Source organism: Trifolium pratense, linkage group LG5 (assembly GCF_020283565.1).
Source record: "Trifolium pratense cultivar HEN17-A07 linkage group LG5, ARS_RC_1.1, whole genome shotgun sequence".
Taxonomy (NCBI): Eukaryota; Viridiplantae; Streptophyta; class Magnoliopsida; order Fabales; family Fabaceae; genus Trifolium; species Trifolium pratense.
Window position 1 is genome coordinate 1,639,794 of NC_060063.1, and position 12,824 is coordinate 1,652,617.

General features: G+C 33.5%; 2 protein-coding genes across 2 annotated transcripts; one reads left to right on the top strand and one right to left on the bottom strand.

Annotated features, from left to right (window-relative positions):
- Window positions 1-278: 278 nt before the first annotated feature.
- LOC123884339 (protein FAR1-RELATED SEQUENCE 5-like) lies at window positions 279-3,155 on the top strand. The gene is made up of 3 exons (XM_045933424.1): window positions 279-1,169; window positions 1,616-2,092; window positions 2,176-3,155. Exons 1-3 carry the CDS (start codon window positions 284-286, stop codon window positions 3,153-3,155), a joined length of 2,343 nt encoding a protein of 780 aa, XP_045789380.1. The 5' UTR covers window positions 279-283.
- Window positions 3,156-4,567: 1,412 nt separating this feature from the next.
- Window positions 4,568-10,941, bottom strand: LOC123884340. Its single transcript, XM_045933425.1, has 11 exons — window positions 10,542-10,941; window positions 8,797-9,771; window positions 8,186-8,413; window positions 7,547-7,776; window positions 7,149-7,445; window positions 6,906-7,010; window positions 6,596-6,721; window positions 6,278-6,514; window positions 5,776-5,956; window positions 5,575-5,694; window positions 4,568-5,056 (listed from the first exon to the last, which is right to left on the bottom strand). Exons 1-11 carry the CDS (start codon window positions 10,557-10,559, stop codon window positions 4,568-4,570), a joined length of 3,006 nt encoding a protein of 1,001 aa, XP_045789381.1. The 5' UTR covers window positions 10,560-10,941.
- Between the last annotated feature and the right edge of the window lie 1,883 nt (window positions 10,942-12,824).

Here is a 12,824-nt window from a genome sequence, read left to right on the forward strand (position 1 = left end):
GTATGTCTTCATATTAGTGGATTAATTCTAATGTATCATTATCAGCATCATCATCATTATTGTCATCTGCTTTAAATTAAATGCAACCATTATTATTGTTAAATGGTTTCCAGATGTGCAACAGTACAACCATTAAGACTGTTCAATGGTTTAAAGAACAACGCTTGTGTATGTAAATGGTATTTTAAGTATACTACTGCATGCATGTTACTTTGCTTGGTGTTTTCAGTGGTTAATTTAATGTTAAATGATTGTCGTTTATAGGGGATTGTTTCTGTTTTCAATGGATTTGACATCAACTTCATCTGGAATTGCCCAAATGCCTGTTGTTGATAGTTCAGACACACTTGCTGATAGTTTGCAATGCTACTCTCCTACTAAAAAAGAAACTTGGGAGTCTCTTGCTTTTAAATCGGTTGAAGAGGTTGAAAAATTTTATGGTGATTATGCACTTAAAAGTGGGTTTTCAATTCGGATTTTGTTGAAATCAAGAAACAATTCACAGAATCAGCCAACTGATAAAATACACTATCTACGATATGGATGTAACAAACAAGGTTACAAGAAAGGAAGTTTGCTTGATCCGAAGAACAAGCCAAAATCAGAGAGTCCGGTTGTGGTTGAATTTGAGAAAGTAAAAGAAAAACCTGAGGAAAGGGTTGGTTGTACAGCTGCCATATTTTTGAAGTTGGATGAAACTCTGAATGTCTTTAAGATATACAAATGGGATGTGCCCCATTGTCATCCGTTACATAAACCGGAACATGGATGTTACTTGAGATCATTCAGACAAGTCAATGAAGTGCAAGGACAGCTTGCTGTAATAAATTCGAAAGCCGGGATGTCGATGAGAACTTCTTATGAAGTCATGGGTCAGGGAGTTGGAGGAACAGATAACTTGCCTTTTCGATTTTCGGATTTAAAGAATTATCTGATGACAAATCGGCAAAAAGAGATGCTAGTTGGTGAGGCAACCGTGATTCAAGATTTTTTTAGAAATGAAGCTCTGTCGAAACCATCCTTTTATTATGATATTCAAGTTGATGCTGCGGAAGATATAGCTAGTATTTTTTGGGCAGATGGGATTATGCAGCTTGATTATGCCTTATTTGGTGATGTTATAAGCTTTGATACAACTTACCGAACCAATAATCAGTATCGCCCTTTAGGTTAGTTTTTTGAACTTCTATCAGGTTTTGAAATTACTGGTTTGATATCATTATGTTATGCACTGTGTTGCCATGAATAGTATAGGTAATTTGAACTTATTGAAACCATTTAGCCACAGTTATGGTTTCATTGTATAACATGTTTAAACCATTTGACCACTCTAATGGTTTCTAGTAGAATAATATATGAATAGTAGTTCCATCATTGTTTTCATCTAACCAAATTTGTACCTTATGAGATTTGTAGTCTTGTGATGTTATCAGAGGTGTTTTTCTTATATATTTCTTATAATTTCTAATGTAGGTCATTGGTAAACCATTTAGCCACAGTTATGGTTTCATTGTATAACATGTTTAAACCATTTGACCACTCTAATGGTTTTGCTATACTGTAACTTTGATATATGCTTTTTTTTGTTCTGATTTGGTTCATTTTTACATTTCAGCTGCATTCATGGGCTTTGACAATCATCGTACAAGTGTGTTATTTGGCGCTGCCCTGTTGTATGACGAGACTGCAGCAACTTTTGACTGGTTGTTTACAACATTTTTGAAATGTATGTCCAATAAAAAACCACAATCGATATACACGGATCAGGCGACTGCATTGTTGAAGTCAGTTCCAAATATTTTTGAAGGTGTTTTTCATGGACTTTGCTCATGGCATATGGCAGAGAATGCAAAGAAGAATCTCGGGTCTCGTGCAAATAGTGCTTTTTTTGATGAGTTGAATATTTTGATTTCAAATGTTGAGACTGAATCAGATTTTGATTACAATTGGGATCAGATGATGAAAACCTGTTTTGATGGAAGGCCAACTGCAGACTTTAAGTGGCTTGTTCAAACTTACAGGAATCGTATGCATTGGTCTTCAGCTTGGGTCAAATCTCATTTTACTGCTGGTTTGAAAACAACTCAATTAAGTGAGTCCTTCAATGCCTTTCTCCGTCGTTTTCTGCAGCCTGATCATTCACTTGTTATATTCTTCAATATCATACTGAGTTAGACTTTAAGGCTGCAAACACTAGAGCAAAAAACAATTATCCCAACAGTCAACTGATGCGGTCAGTTGTAAACAAATACACCCCAACTTGCTTTGCATTCATTCATAGGCAGTATGATTTTTCTTTCAAATACTTTTATGAAGAGGTCACACCCCAAGTTTCTGCATTTGATAAGGTTTTCAAAGTTTTTACAATTGTACATGTTGATGAACCTGAGGAAGTAGATGGTGTTAATTATGATGATGCTTGTAATGATGGGCCTTCAAACCGTGATGTTTTGGATGAAGAAGTTGCTGAAAACCTTTCCCCAAACTTTGAAAAGCATGATCGACTTGATGAACGGCTTGTGACAATTGATATTAGGGCCAAACGTATTAGCTGCACATGCCGTATGTTTGAGAACAGGGGTTTCTTGTGTCGACATGTTTTCAAAATATTGGAGTTTTTAGGTGGTTCTGTGCAATATCATGGTTTGAAGACAATACCTGCAGAATATGTGTTAAAGCGTTGGTGTAGAGATGTGCGTCAGTCTGTTAAATCTACTATCAATGTTGCCACTGAAGGCGCGACTCAAGCACAACGATATCAACAAATTTGTGCTGTTACAGTTAAGCTTTGTACACGTGTTTGTGCAGATCCTGAGGCTTCTCAAATTTTTCTTAATGGTGTTCTTGAAGCTGGGAGAAAGGCAGAGGAGTTGCTTACTTCGAAAGGTATTCATACAGTTCAATCTTCCGTGACGCCATCTAAGTCATCTTCCGTTACGCCATCTAAGTCTTGCAATACAGCAGCTGTCAGTGAAGCATCTGATGCTCAAAAGTCGACTGGTCCAAAGTTCAAAAAAAGACCAAATCCAATTAGATCAAAGAAACGACTTAAAAGTGATTATGAATTGGCTAGAGAACACCAGAAATTCCTTATACACCGGAAGAGAAAACAGAGAGGGGCTGAGGATTTAAAGGGGAAAGAGGCTGCTGATTGATATATTTACATGTTATAATTTTGTATTAGACTTTGTTACAAAAGCATTAGACTTGTATTAATCGTACTTGGTCATTTCATGTTTTTTGTTGGTATTATAATAACCATCGTCTATATTTTAACTACACTGAAACCATTAAGTACATCAAATGGTTCCCCAATATACAGCGAAACCATTGTTATTGCTAAATGGTTTCAATAACCATCGACTATATTTTATTGGAAACCATACTATAAGTTTATTGCTAAGAGATATTTGATTATTATGTTACTTTTAAATTTTATTGTTCAATGACATACTGTAAGTTACATCACAGCTTCCTAATATAATGGTTATATTGCTAATAGTTGTCTGCAACCATTAAGTACATCAAATGGTTTCGTAGGCCAACTGTCTGGAACCATTCATTGGGCAGAATGGTTTCGTAGGCCAAAGAAGATTAAATAAATTAAGGCAGAAGACACGCCCAAGGAGGAAGAATACAGTCTGATACACTAGTACATATATAATCGAGCTAACTCGTGAATCAAACGAATTGAACTATATATAATTTAAGTTTAGCTCAAATTTGACTTATTTGATTCATAAATCAAATTCAATGAATCAATGAGTCTATTCAACACACTTGTTTAAACTAATCTTAAAAAAACTTGACGTTCCACTAATTAACTTTTACCCATTAATCTTAGCTTGTTTCATATTGCTCAATGACATACTCTAAGTTACATCACAGCTTCCAAATAATTGTCTGCAACCATTAAGTACATCAAATGGTTTTGTAGGATAACTGTATGGAACCATTCATTGGGCAGAATGGTTTACAAACTACACTGTCATTTGTGTATATTATATGGTACGAATAACGCAGAGATTGATTAATTGCATATTTATTAACTTATGTTCTTATTATTTGATTAAGTAGTTATGTAATTAACTTAATATTTGCTGCCATCTTAATATCCATTTGAAAATTCCTAAACTACAAAATACAAAGATAATGGATTTATTCTTGATTTCAGGTGTTTGCACATGTGATTAGTTAAAGGTAAAATAGAGTTGAATGCTAGTTGAATGCTGGAATCATTACGTTTTAAATAAGAAGTGTATCTACTTCGTCGACAACGCTCCGGATACCATAAAGTTTAAATAAGAAGTTAATCATAGCATCAACATAAACAACTAAATTTTACCATACAAAGTAAAATTCATTAAAACTAAAATGTTATGTAAACAAATATTAAAATGTTTAAAACATCCTAAACCCTGTTGCCAAATGGTTTCTTTGTACAACAGTTTGAAACCATTTAATACCACTAATGGTTTCTAACCATTTTACAGAGAAGCATCAAACCATTTTACAAATTGTAGTGCTTAACCATCAAGTTGCTTCTTTGTCAAAAAAAAAAAAACCATCAAGTTGCATCCTTCAGCACTTGTTCTTTTCTGGAATTGCTAGAGTTGGTTAATATAGCTGAACATAGATCAATGCGGAGATCCATAATTTTTGCAATCTTTCCATTGTCCCCATGTTTCCTAAGTTTGGACCAACCTTTGAAAGATTGCATTTCACCACCCCATTCATCAAGAAACTTCATGCAAAACACTCCACAATTGTCTGAATCAACTTGAGTAGGCACCTTTAGTGTATCCCAATTGAATGTGGTGAATTGGAAAGGCATTTTGATTTTCCATAACTTATATAATTCTGTCACAAATACTTCCACCTCATTTAGCCAAACATCAAACATCTGTTTGTATAAGCTAGGTTCACCATTTGGTAACTGCAATTTTTCTCCTCCCCCCGTCAAGCTGTTTAGGAATTCAAATTTGTGGCTTTTAAAATTGACGACAAAGCAGACATAATGGCTTCCTGGATTGCCAGCTATTGCTGGTGTCATGATCTGTTCCATCATGTCAAACATATTATTAAAATTAAAATAAAACGATGTCTAAAATCATATTACTAAACTAAATTTATCATACTTAAATCATCATATCAAACATATTACAAATTAATGAAACCATTTTACAAGAGTAATGGTTTCAGTGTACAAATCCAGAAACAATGATAGATTATGTAGATTACTGATTTTCAACAATGTGAAAGTCAGATTCTTTCTTCATACACCAACTCACATGTTAGAGACTCAACAATGAATACATAAAAAAGTCAAATTGTTATTAGCCTATGATGGATTTTTACACTGAAACCATTATTCTTGATAAATGGTTTCATTAATTTGCACACTGAAACCATTACTCTTGATAAATGGTTTCAGTTATATATATACACTTGTATTGAAATAGCATTAGTTGAAACCTACTAAAGGATGGTCTCCCAACATGCAGATTACTGATTATGCATTTATACTTAATGTATTAACAAATTAATCAAACAGTACAAAATTGATTTACTTACGTATTCTAGCTTTGTAGGGTCAATGGCCTTCCAATCCATGTACTTAAAATTTTTCAGTCTGTCAACGAATCTCCAGTGCGCAATTGATTTAGTTACAGGAGGCATTCTTTCCATGTCAAACTGGTTATATAAAATGAGTAAAATCAATAAGATTATGTAAAAGTATTGAAATTGTTAATATTAAAGGGATATAATACATACATAATTAACCAATGGTGTCACTAGTCTTGTCATGTTGTCCTGCTGATTCCAATTTAAACAATTAACCCAACTGTTTATGACAAAGCATGATACCCATTCATCTTTTTGAAGTGTCCAGAAGTCAGCCCTTTGTAGAGAATACAAATGAGCCTTGTTGTCTGAGCAGTACATAATGTGATCCCTATACAATAATTAAGTATAAGTATTTAGGATAAGCAAACAAACTACTAGAACAATCTTAAGCAAAGATCTTGAAACCATTTACCAATTACCAATGGTTTCAGTGTATAACATCTTGAAACCATTTAATATTAGTAATGGTTTCACCCATTTAAGAATACTAATAATTGAGAAATATCATGTTCAACTTTTTACTACTGTAGGGAAACTTCTTGGAAACCATTCATTGCGAAAAATGGTTTTGAATTCACAAACAGCCAAGATAATAATTTTGTTCAAAACAACAGCTTAAAAACCAAATAAATCAACCATTTTCACTTACTTATCAAGCTCCGGGTTCCAAGCATATGTTGATAATTTTTTCTGCAACTCCGTTGCAGCAGACTTGTGGACAGCGTCATCATATGGGCTTGCAAGGTATTTCGATTTCTTCACCGCCCGTCGACGCTCAGGATATGTATTATCAGAATAAAGCATATTATGCTTTTTTCTTTTCTTTGGAGTGACATTGTCCAAGTCAATTATTTCATCTGGCTTTATTGACTTTAATGGAGTTGCACTGTGAAATAATATTACATAATAGTGTTAATTTTTGCAAAATTCAAATAATATTACAATTATCACACTGTTTGATTCTTACTTTATGACTACATTCGAGTCAGATTTTGTAGGGTTCTCCTGATGCATCGCATCTGGTACCAACACTAGCTCAGAATCTGTTTCCTGTGGCACTGAATCTTTTTTCACTAAATCATCGTTATTCAACCTGAAACCATTAAAAATGATTTTAGTTTTCAAACATCGCATATCAAAACCATTGATAAACGCTTTTAGAGTTATGGTTTAAGATGTTAGATTAATATCTTTCCTTTAAATATCTTCAAAGTTATTATAGTTTTAAGAATCACAAATAAAAACCATTAAAAGACATCATATATATTCATTTTTACTCTGCATATGAAGCTTCAGCCCCATCAAAAAATTCTGGAAACTTGGAGATAGTTTCCTGTGTAACTGAATCTGTTCCTTGTGACACTGAATGATTTTTATCGAACCTGAAACCCTTAAACATCATTTTGTTTGTCAGAAATCACATATCAAAACTATTGGCAAACACTTTTAAAGTTATTGTTTAAGATGTTAAACTAATATGTTTCCTTTAAATAGAGACATCATACATATTCATTGCTTACCCTGCGTTTGAAGCTTCAGCCCCATCAAAAAACTCCGGAAACTTCATGATAGTTTCCTGTGTTAATGTGAGTCCAACATTGTTTGTTTCCGGTGTCATTGTCAGCTTCACTGAATCATCAATGATTTTGGTTGCTGCCTTAACTGAATCATCAATCATCTTGGTAATGATCTCATCTTCTTCATAATTGTCATCCTCATCAATTATTACGGCATTGATCTCATCCTTTTCATCATTGTCATCTTCATCAATGCTTTTGGCATTGATCTCATCTTCTGCATCATTGTCATTATTCAACCTGAAACCATTGATGTGATTTGTTTTAGCACTTGACATAAAAAATTAAACTAATGCTTCAACATTGATTTTTGACAAAGTGATATTGACTAAATGCAGTACCCTTCATCATTGTGCTTGTCTGCATCATTGTCTTTATTGGAACTGTTATTCTTTTCAGTTTCAGCCTGGGCTTCCATTGAATTGTCCTTGTCAGTTTTTGTTTCTTCTGGGACTGCATCTTTTTTCCCAGAAGTTCCGACAGTTGCCTCAGCTATTCGTCGTTCCAATGTTGCTGCGGATCTAGTATAGATATTTATACAAGACCTACAGTGATTAAGATACATTTCTGCCTGCAAGGACAATCACTTATGGTTTCAGTTATAATATTTATGTTAAATTTAATATGAATATTTTGTTGGAAACCATAAGAGGGCTATTTTGGTTTCAGACACAACACAAGTGAAACCATTAAGACACACTTTATGTTGCAGTTATAATATTTTATGTTAAATTTAATATGAATATTTTGTTGGAAACCATAAGAGGGCTATTGTGGTTTCAGACACAACACAAGTGAAACCATTAAGACACACTTCTGGTCTCAGTTATAATAAGTTTATGTTAAATTAGGATTCGAAAAGAAAAGACGGTACATGAGTATCGATAATTCACGATTTTCACCATTAAATAGGATTTGGTATACAAATATCGATAAAAACTTAAACTAAATAATCCAAACATAAGAGCAATAACAATTACCTTAGACAGTGGGCATGTGTCTGCATCAAAACACAGTACAAGCGGACCTTCTGCGGGTCTGTACAGACTTGTTACCCCGGCTGTCAATCCATTTTCAAGCCCCATGATATCATGGATCTTGGCAAGTTCCTGGTTTGCCGCCTTGACATCCCAATCACGAAGGGATGGCCGCTTGTATTTGCCCGTCAAAAATGGGCTTCGTTTCCCCATTTTATCCATGTAGTTAATCTGCAACAATTAGTTAATATTGCCTCAAATTGGGAAACATGACACATTCAATTCAAAAGGAATATACATATAGGAATGAAGGCAAGTATGTGTTGATTGTATAAATATTGCTCAAATGAAAGACAAGCTCAAAAGTAAATGAATAAATATGCATGTGACAAGTATGTGTTGATTGTATTAAGAATAAAAGACATAAATGAGATATGAAATATGAATATTTATTGGAAACCATAAGAGGACTATTTTGGTTACAGATATAAAACTAGAGAAACCATTAAACCACACTCATGGTTTCAGTTATAAGATTGTGTTGGATAAAATATGAATAAGTATGTGTTTGTAAAATTGACTTTTAATTCAAATCATTGAGTGGACATCATTACCATTAGGAAGTGGAAATCTGCTAATGGATTTAAAACTCCTGGAGATTGCAGGCCTTTTTTCATATAGTCTAGAACATGTGAGCACCAGTTATATGAAGATACACCGGCTGGATCTTCTAAAATATCTGCATACTGCAGTGACACATTGCCTTTATTAGTCGGGCACAAAATGTTATGAATGATGAAACAAATTATACCCTTCACCCATGTTTTAGGTTTTTCTGTAGTCTTCAGTATCCTTTCTAATTCAGCAACCTTCACAACTGGAGAATAATCTCCAGTCAATCCCAATTCCTTCCTTAGCCTTCTAATTGCTCCATCAGAGCAAAGATTAGTGTCTATCTTCTTTCCAGCCATTGGAAGTTCATAGACTCTATGCACATCATCCTCTTTCAACTCTAGGACCTCCGTATCGCTCAATCTTATCCACATATGTTCCTTTTCAAATCTTCTGACAACCCAATCGATAAAAAAGGTGTGGATCCTTGTCCAGTTACAGATATGTAGCATCCCTCCAAAGTCACAGTTGTTTAGTTGGTCAATTATTTCGTCTCTCCTTTTTTTGACATGTACTGAATGCATAAGGTCATAGACCTTAGGTACACTCATCTTATGCCTCAGTCTTGCATCTGCATCAGAATCTTTCTTCACCATATCTTGTTTCACATTTTCAATAGCACAAGAAACTTTCTTACCATTCCTTTCATTTTCATCATCCGAACTTGTCTCATCGGAATCTTGTGCCTCTATTTGTGGTTTCTTATTACGACCACGAGAAGCAATGCTTTCATCACCCTTTTTATGTTCCTTCTTTTTTTTATTCTTCTTTTCATTATCTTTTGCATCTCCTGTTTTTCGCTTATGTTTTTGACCACCACTTGATGATGAATCGGTGTCATTCCTTTTATCCTCATCTGACGGTGTCAGCCCGATACTGAAGGATGGCAATTCCTGTACGTTCTTTGATTTTTTCACCTGGATCAAAGGAAACTAGTAAGTATGGTTTCATATGGCAGATAATAAGTTAAATTCTCTACTTTTTTCATATCACTACATAAACTAGTAAGAATTCTTTCATGGAAACCACAAGAGGGCTACTTTGGTTTCAGATACACTAAAAGTGTACAATTATACTTTTTCAAAGCAACCAATTATCACAAAGAGACACTGATCAATTCTTTTTCAAAACAACCAAACTAAACAAAACCATCTCTATTTTTTCATATCACTACATAAACTAGTAAGAATTCTTTCATGGGAACCACAAGAGGGCTACTTTGGTTTCAGATACACTAAAAGTGTACAATTATACTTTTTCAAAGCAACCAATTATCACAAAGAGACACTGATCAATTCTTTTTCAAAACAACCAAACTAAACAAAACCATCTCTACTTTTTTCATATCACTACATAAACTAGTAAGAATTCTTTCATGGAAACCACAAGAGGGCTACTTTGGTTTCAGATACACTAAAAGTGTACAATTATACTTTTTCAAAGCAACCAATTATCACAAAGAGACACTGATCAATTCTTTTTCAAAACAACCAAACTAAACAAAACCATCTCTACTTTTAGTTTCATCAATTCTTTTTCAAAACAACCAAACTAAACAAAACCATTTCAGATTATGATTTTCCCCAAATTGGAATTTAGGTTACACCAATGCAATTACTTTCCAAACAAAACAAAAGCATTTTCCAACTAACAGTTACACTTGCAAAAGCATTAGGGAAGTTCAAACCTGTGTCGTTTTCTTCATTTTGCTTTTTGCAAGTGAATCGTTGATGATGATCCTTTACTTGCGTGTAAGAAATCAACAGTAATTGGTTTTGAAGATTGATTTCGGTGACAGTGATGATGAAGGAGTGAACTCTGATGGAAATGATTGTAGATTTCAGTGACGGTGATGATGAATGTAGCTTCCGGTGATGATGTTGATTCCGGCGATGGTGATGATGAACGATTGTTGTTGGTTTTGGACAGAAAAATGTTAGTTTCGAGATAACCGTTACTTTTGGAGTTAACGTCGTTAGTGGGAAGCGGTTGTATGAAGGAATGGGTTGGGCTAGGCGTGTTGGGCTCGGCTAGTGGGCTGGACTTATGCAGCGTGCATAAGTATTTGTTTATGTATAATAACCGGACCCGATTCTAACTATTATGTATGTAAATGTAATGTATGTATAGCATCATATATTCTTTGCAAGCTTGAAGTTGAAGTTGTGTATCTTTCATATCTACCCTCATAATTGTATTATGATCTCAGAGACAATTGTACAAGCTTGACTTAAGCCTAGAAAATGTGGCTAGGCATAATCACTTGCTAATATTTATGATGCAATATTGATAGGACCTAGAATACTAAAATGAGGGGAGTATATAGAATTTTGATTTGATGAACTCTCATTCTGACCATAGGGTCAAACTGAGATGCTTAAGTAATGCTGAAAGGAAATAAACGTAGGATTATGGATGAAGCATTTCTCATTACAAAATGGACTATGAAAAAATGATAATGTTTTATAATCTTTGATTCAATGTAATGTTTATATCTATAATAGGCAACAATCTTATTTTTGTGAATTGTCGGAAAACGAAAGAAGTATTATATTATTTTTCCCTTCAAAGAGCACAAAAAGAATCGCTTGCATCCCTAATAACTTGACGTCTAAGGAGAATTTGGCTGGTTGACACTCTATCCTGAAGTAATTGCCAAGAGAAAACAATTACTTTTGAGGGAGCCGAAGACTTCTACACCCTTGACAAAAGAGAATTAGTATAAAAAACAGCTTTTGCACCTGTAAGAGTCAAGTAGACCGATCTAACAGAGTAGCTTCCACTAGGATCATATTTCCAAACCTAGACATCCTTCGCCCATAAAGTCGGAGACTGGGTAACAACATGCAGTAAAGAAGTCTTATTTAGTTAAGGAAATTTCATGGCTTGATTAATGTTATATTAATGTTGCACATTCATAGTAAAGGGTTAAAGAAAATATGTTTCACGCCTAATGAAAATATGTTACACATTAGTAATGATCTCAATGAATGTTTTGGTTTGAAACATTGGAAAAGATGTCATACATTTTGGATTTTGATTTATTCTTGTGATCTAAATAAAAGTTCTACACCGTCGGCGAAACAAAATTATTTGAAGAAATAACATCCCCACTTGTAAGGTAGTACCCTATAATTTGCATGTGAATAACAACATATTACTTCCCCAAAAGTAGATAAATGTAAGAAGAAAACGAAAGCCAATAATATTTGTTTCCACTCATTGAATCATTTGGGTCCTTGAATCAGTATGTACCATAACAATAAGGTATTTGCATCTTGCAACGTCCACAATTTTATTCTCTTTAAATAGTTTGGGACCTTTGGGTCCATTACATGCATATATCTCATCGTAAGGCAATAAGAAAAAGAAAAGAGAAGAAATATTTGCACGTTTATGTTTAAGAAACTCAAATTTTTTAGGAGAAAAAGTAAGAACTGCTTTTTCAATGATAATGATAATTATTTATAAATAGGTAAAATAATATTTTTATATTTTATTTATGAACAAAACTTAGGGTGGTAGAATGGTTTAGGGCTAAACAAGTTTTTGAAAAAGACATTTACCTAAATATGTAAAAAAATATTTTGCATATTTTTTATATATAATAATAGTATTTCTACTAACTAAATTATACTCTTAAATACGATTGCATATATTTTTTAAACTGATGGAGTGACGAGTAGAATATTAGCTTGCCAAAATCGTACCCATGAGAAAAACAATGACATTGTGGAAGTCTTGATTGGACACAAGCATTTGGTCAACATATTTGATCATACATACATGTCTAATAAAAAATAAAAAGTAAAAATAATTATATATTAACTGGTTTGAAGACCCGTGCAATTAAATATTTAAAAATTTGATACATAATTGAGTCAAAAAAAAATTTGTTATATAATATTGTCAAAATATAAGTGGAATTATTGTGTTAATTATTTCTTGTAAACTTATTTATTCAATTTTT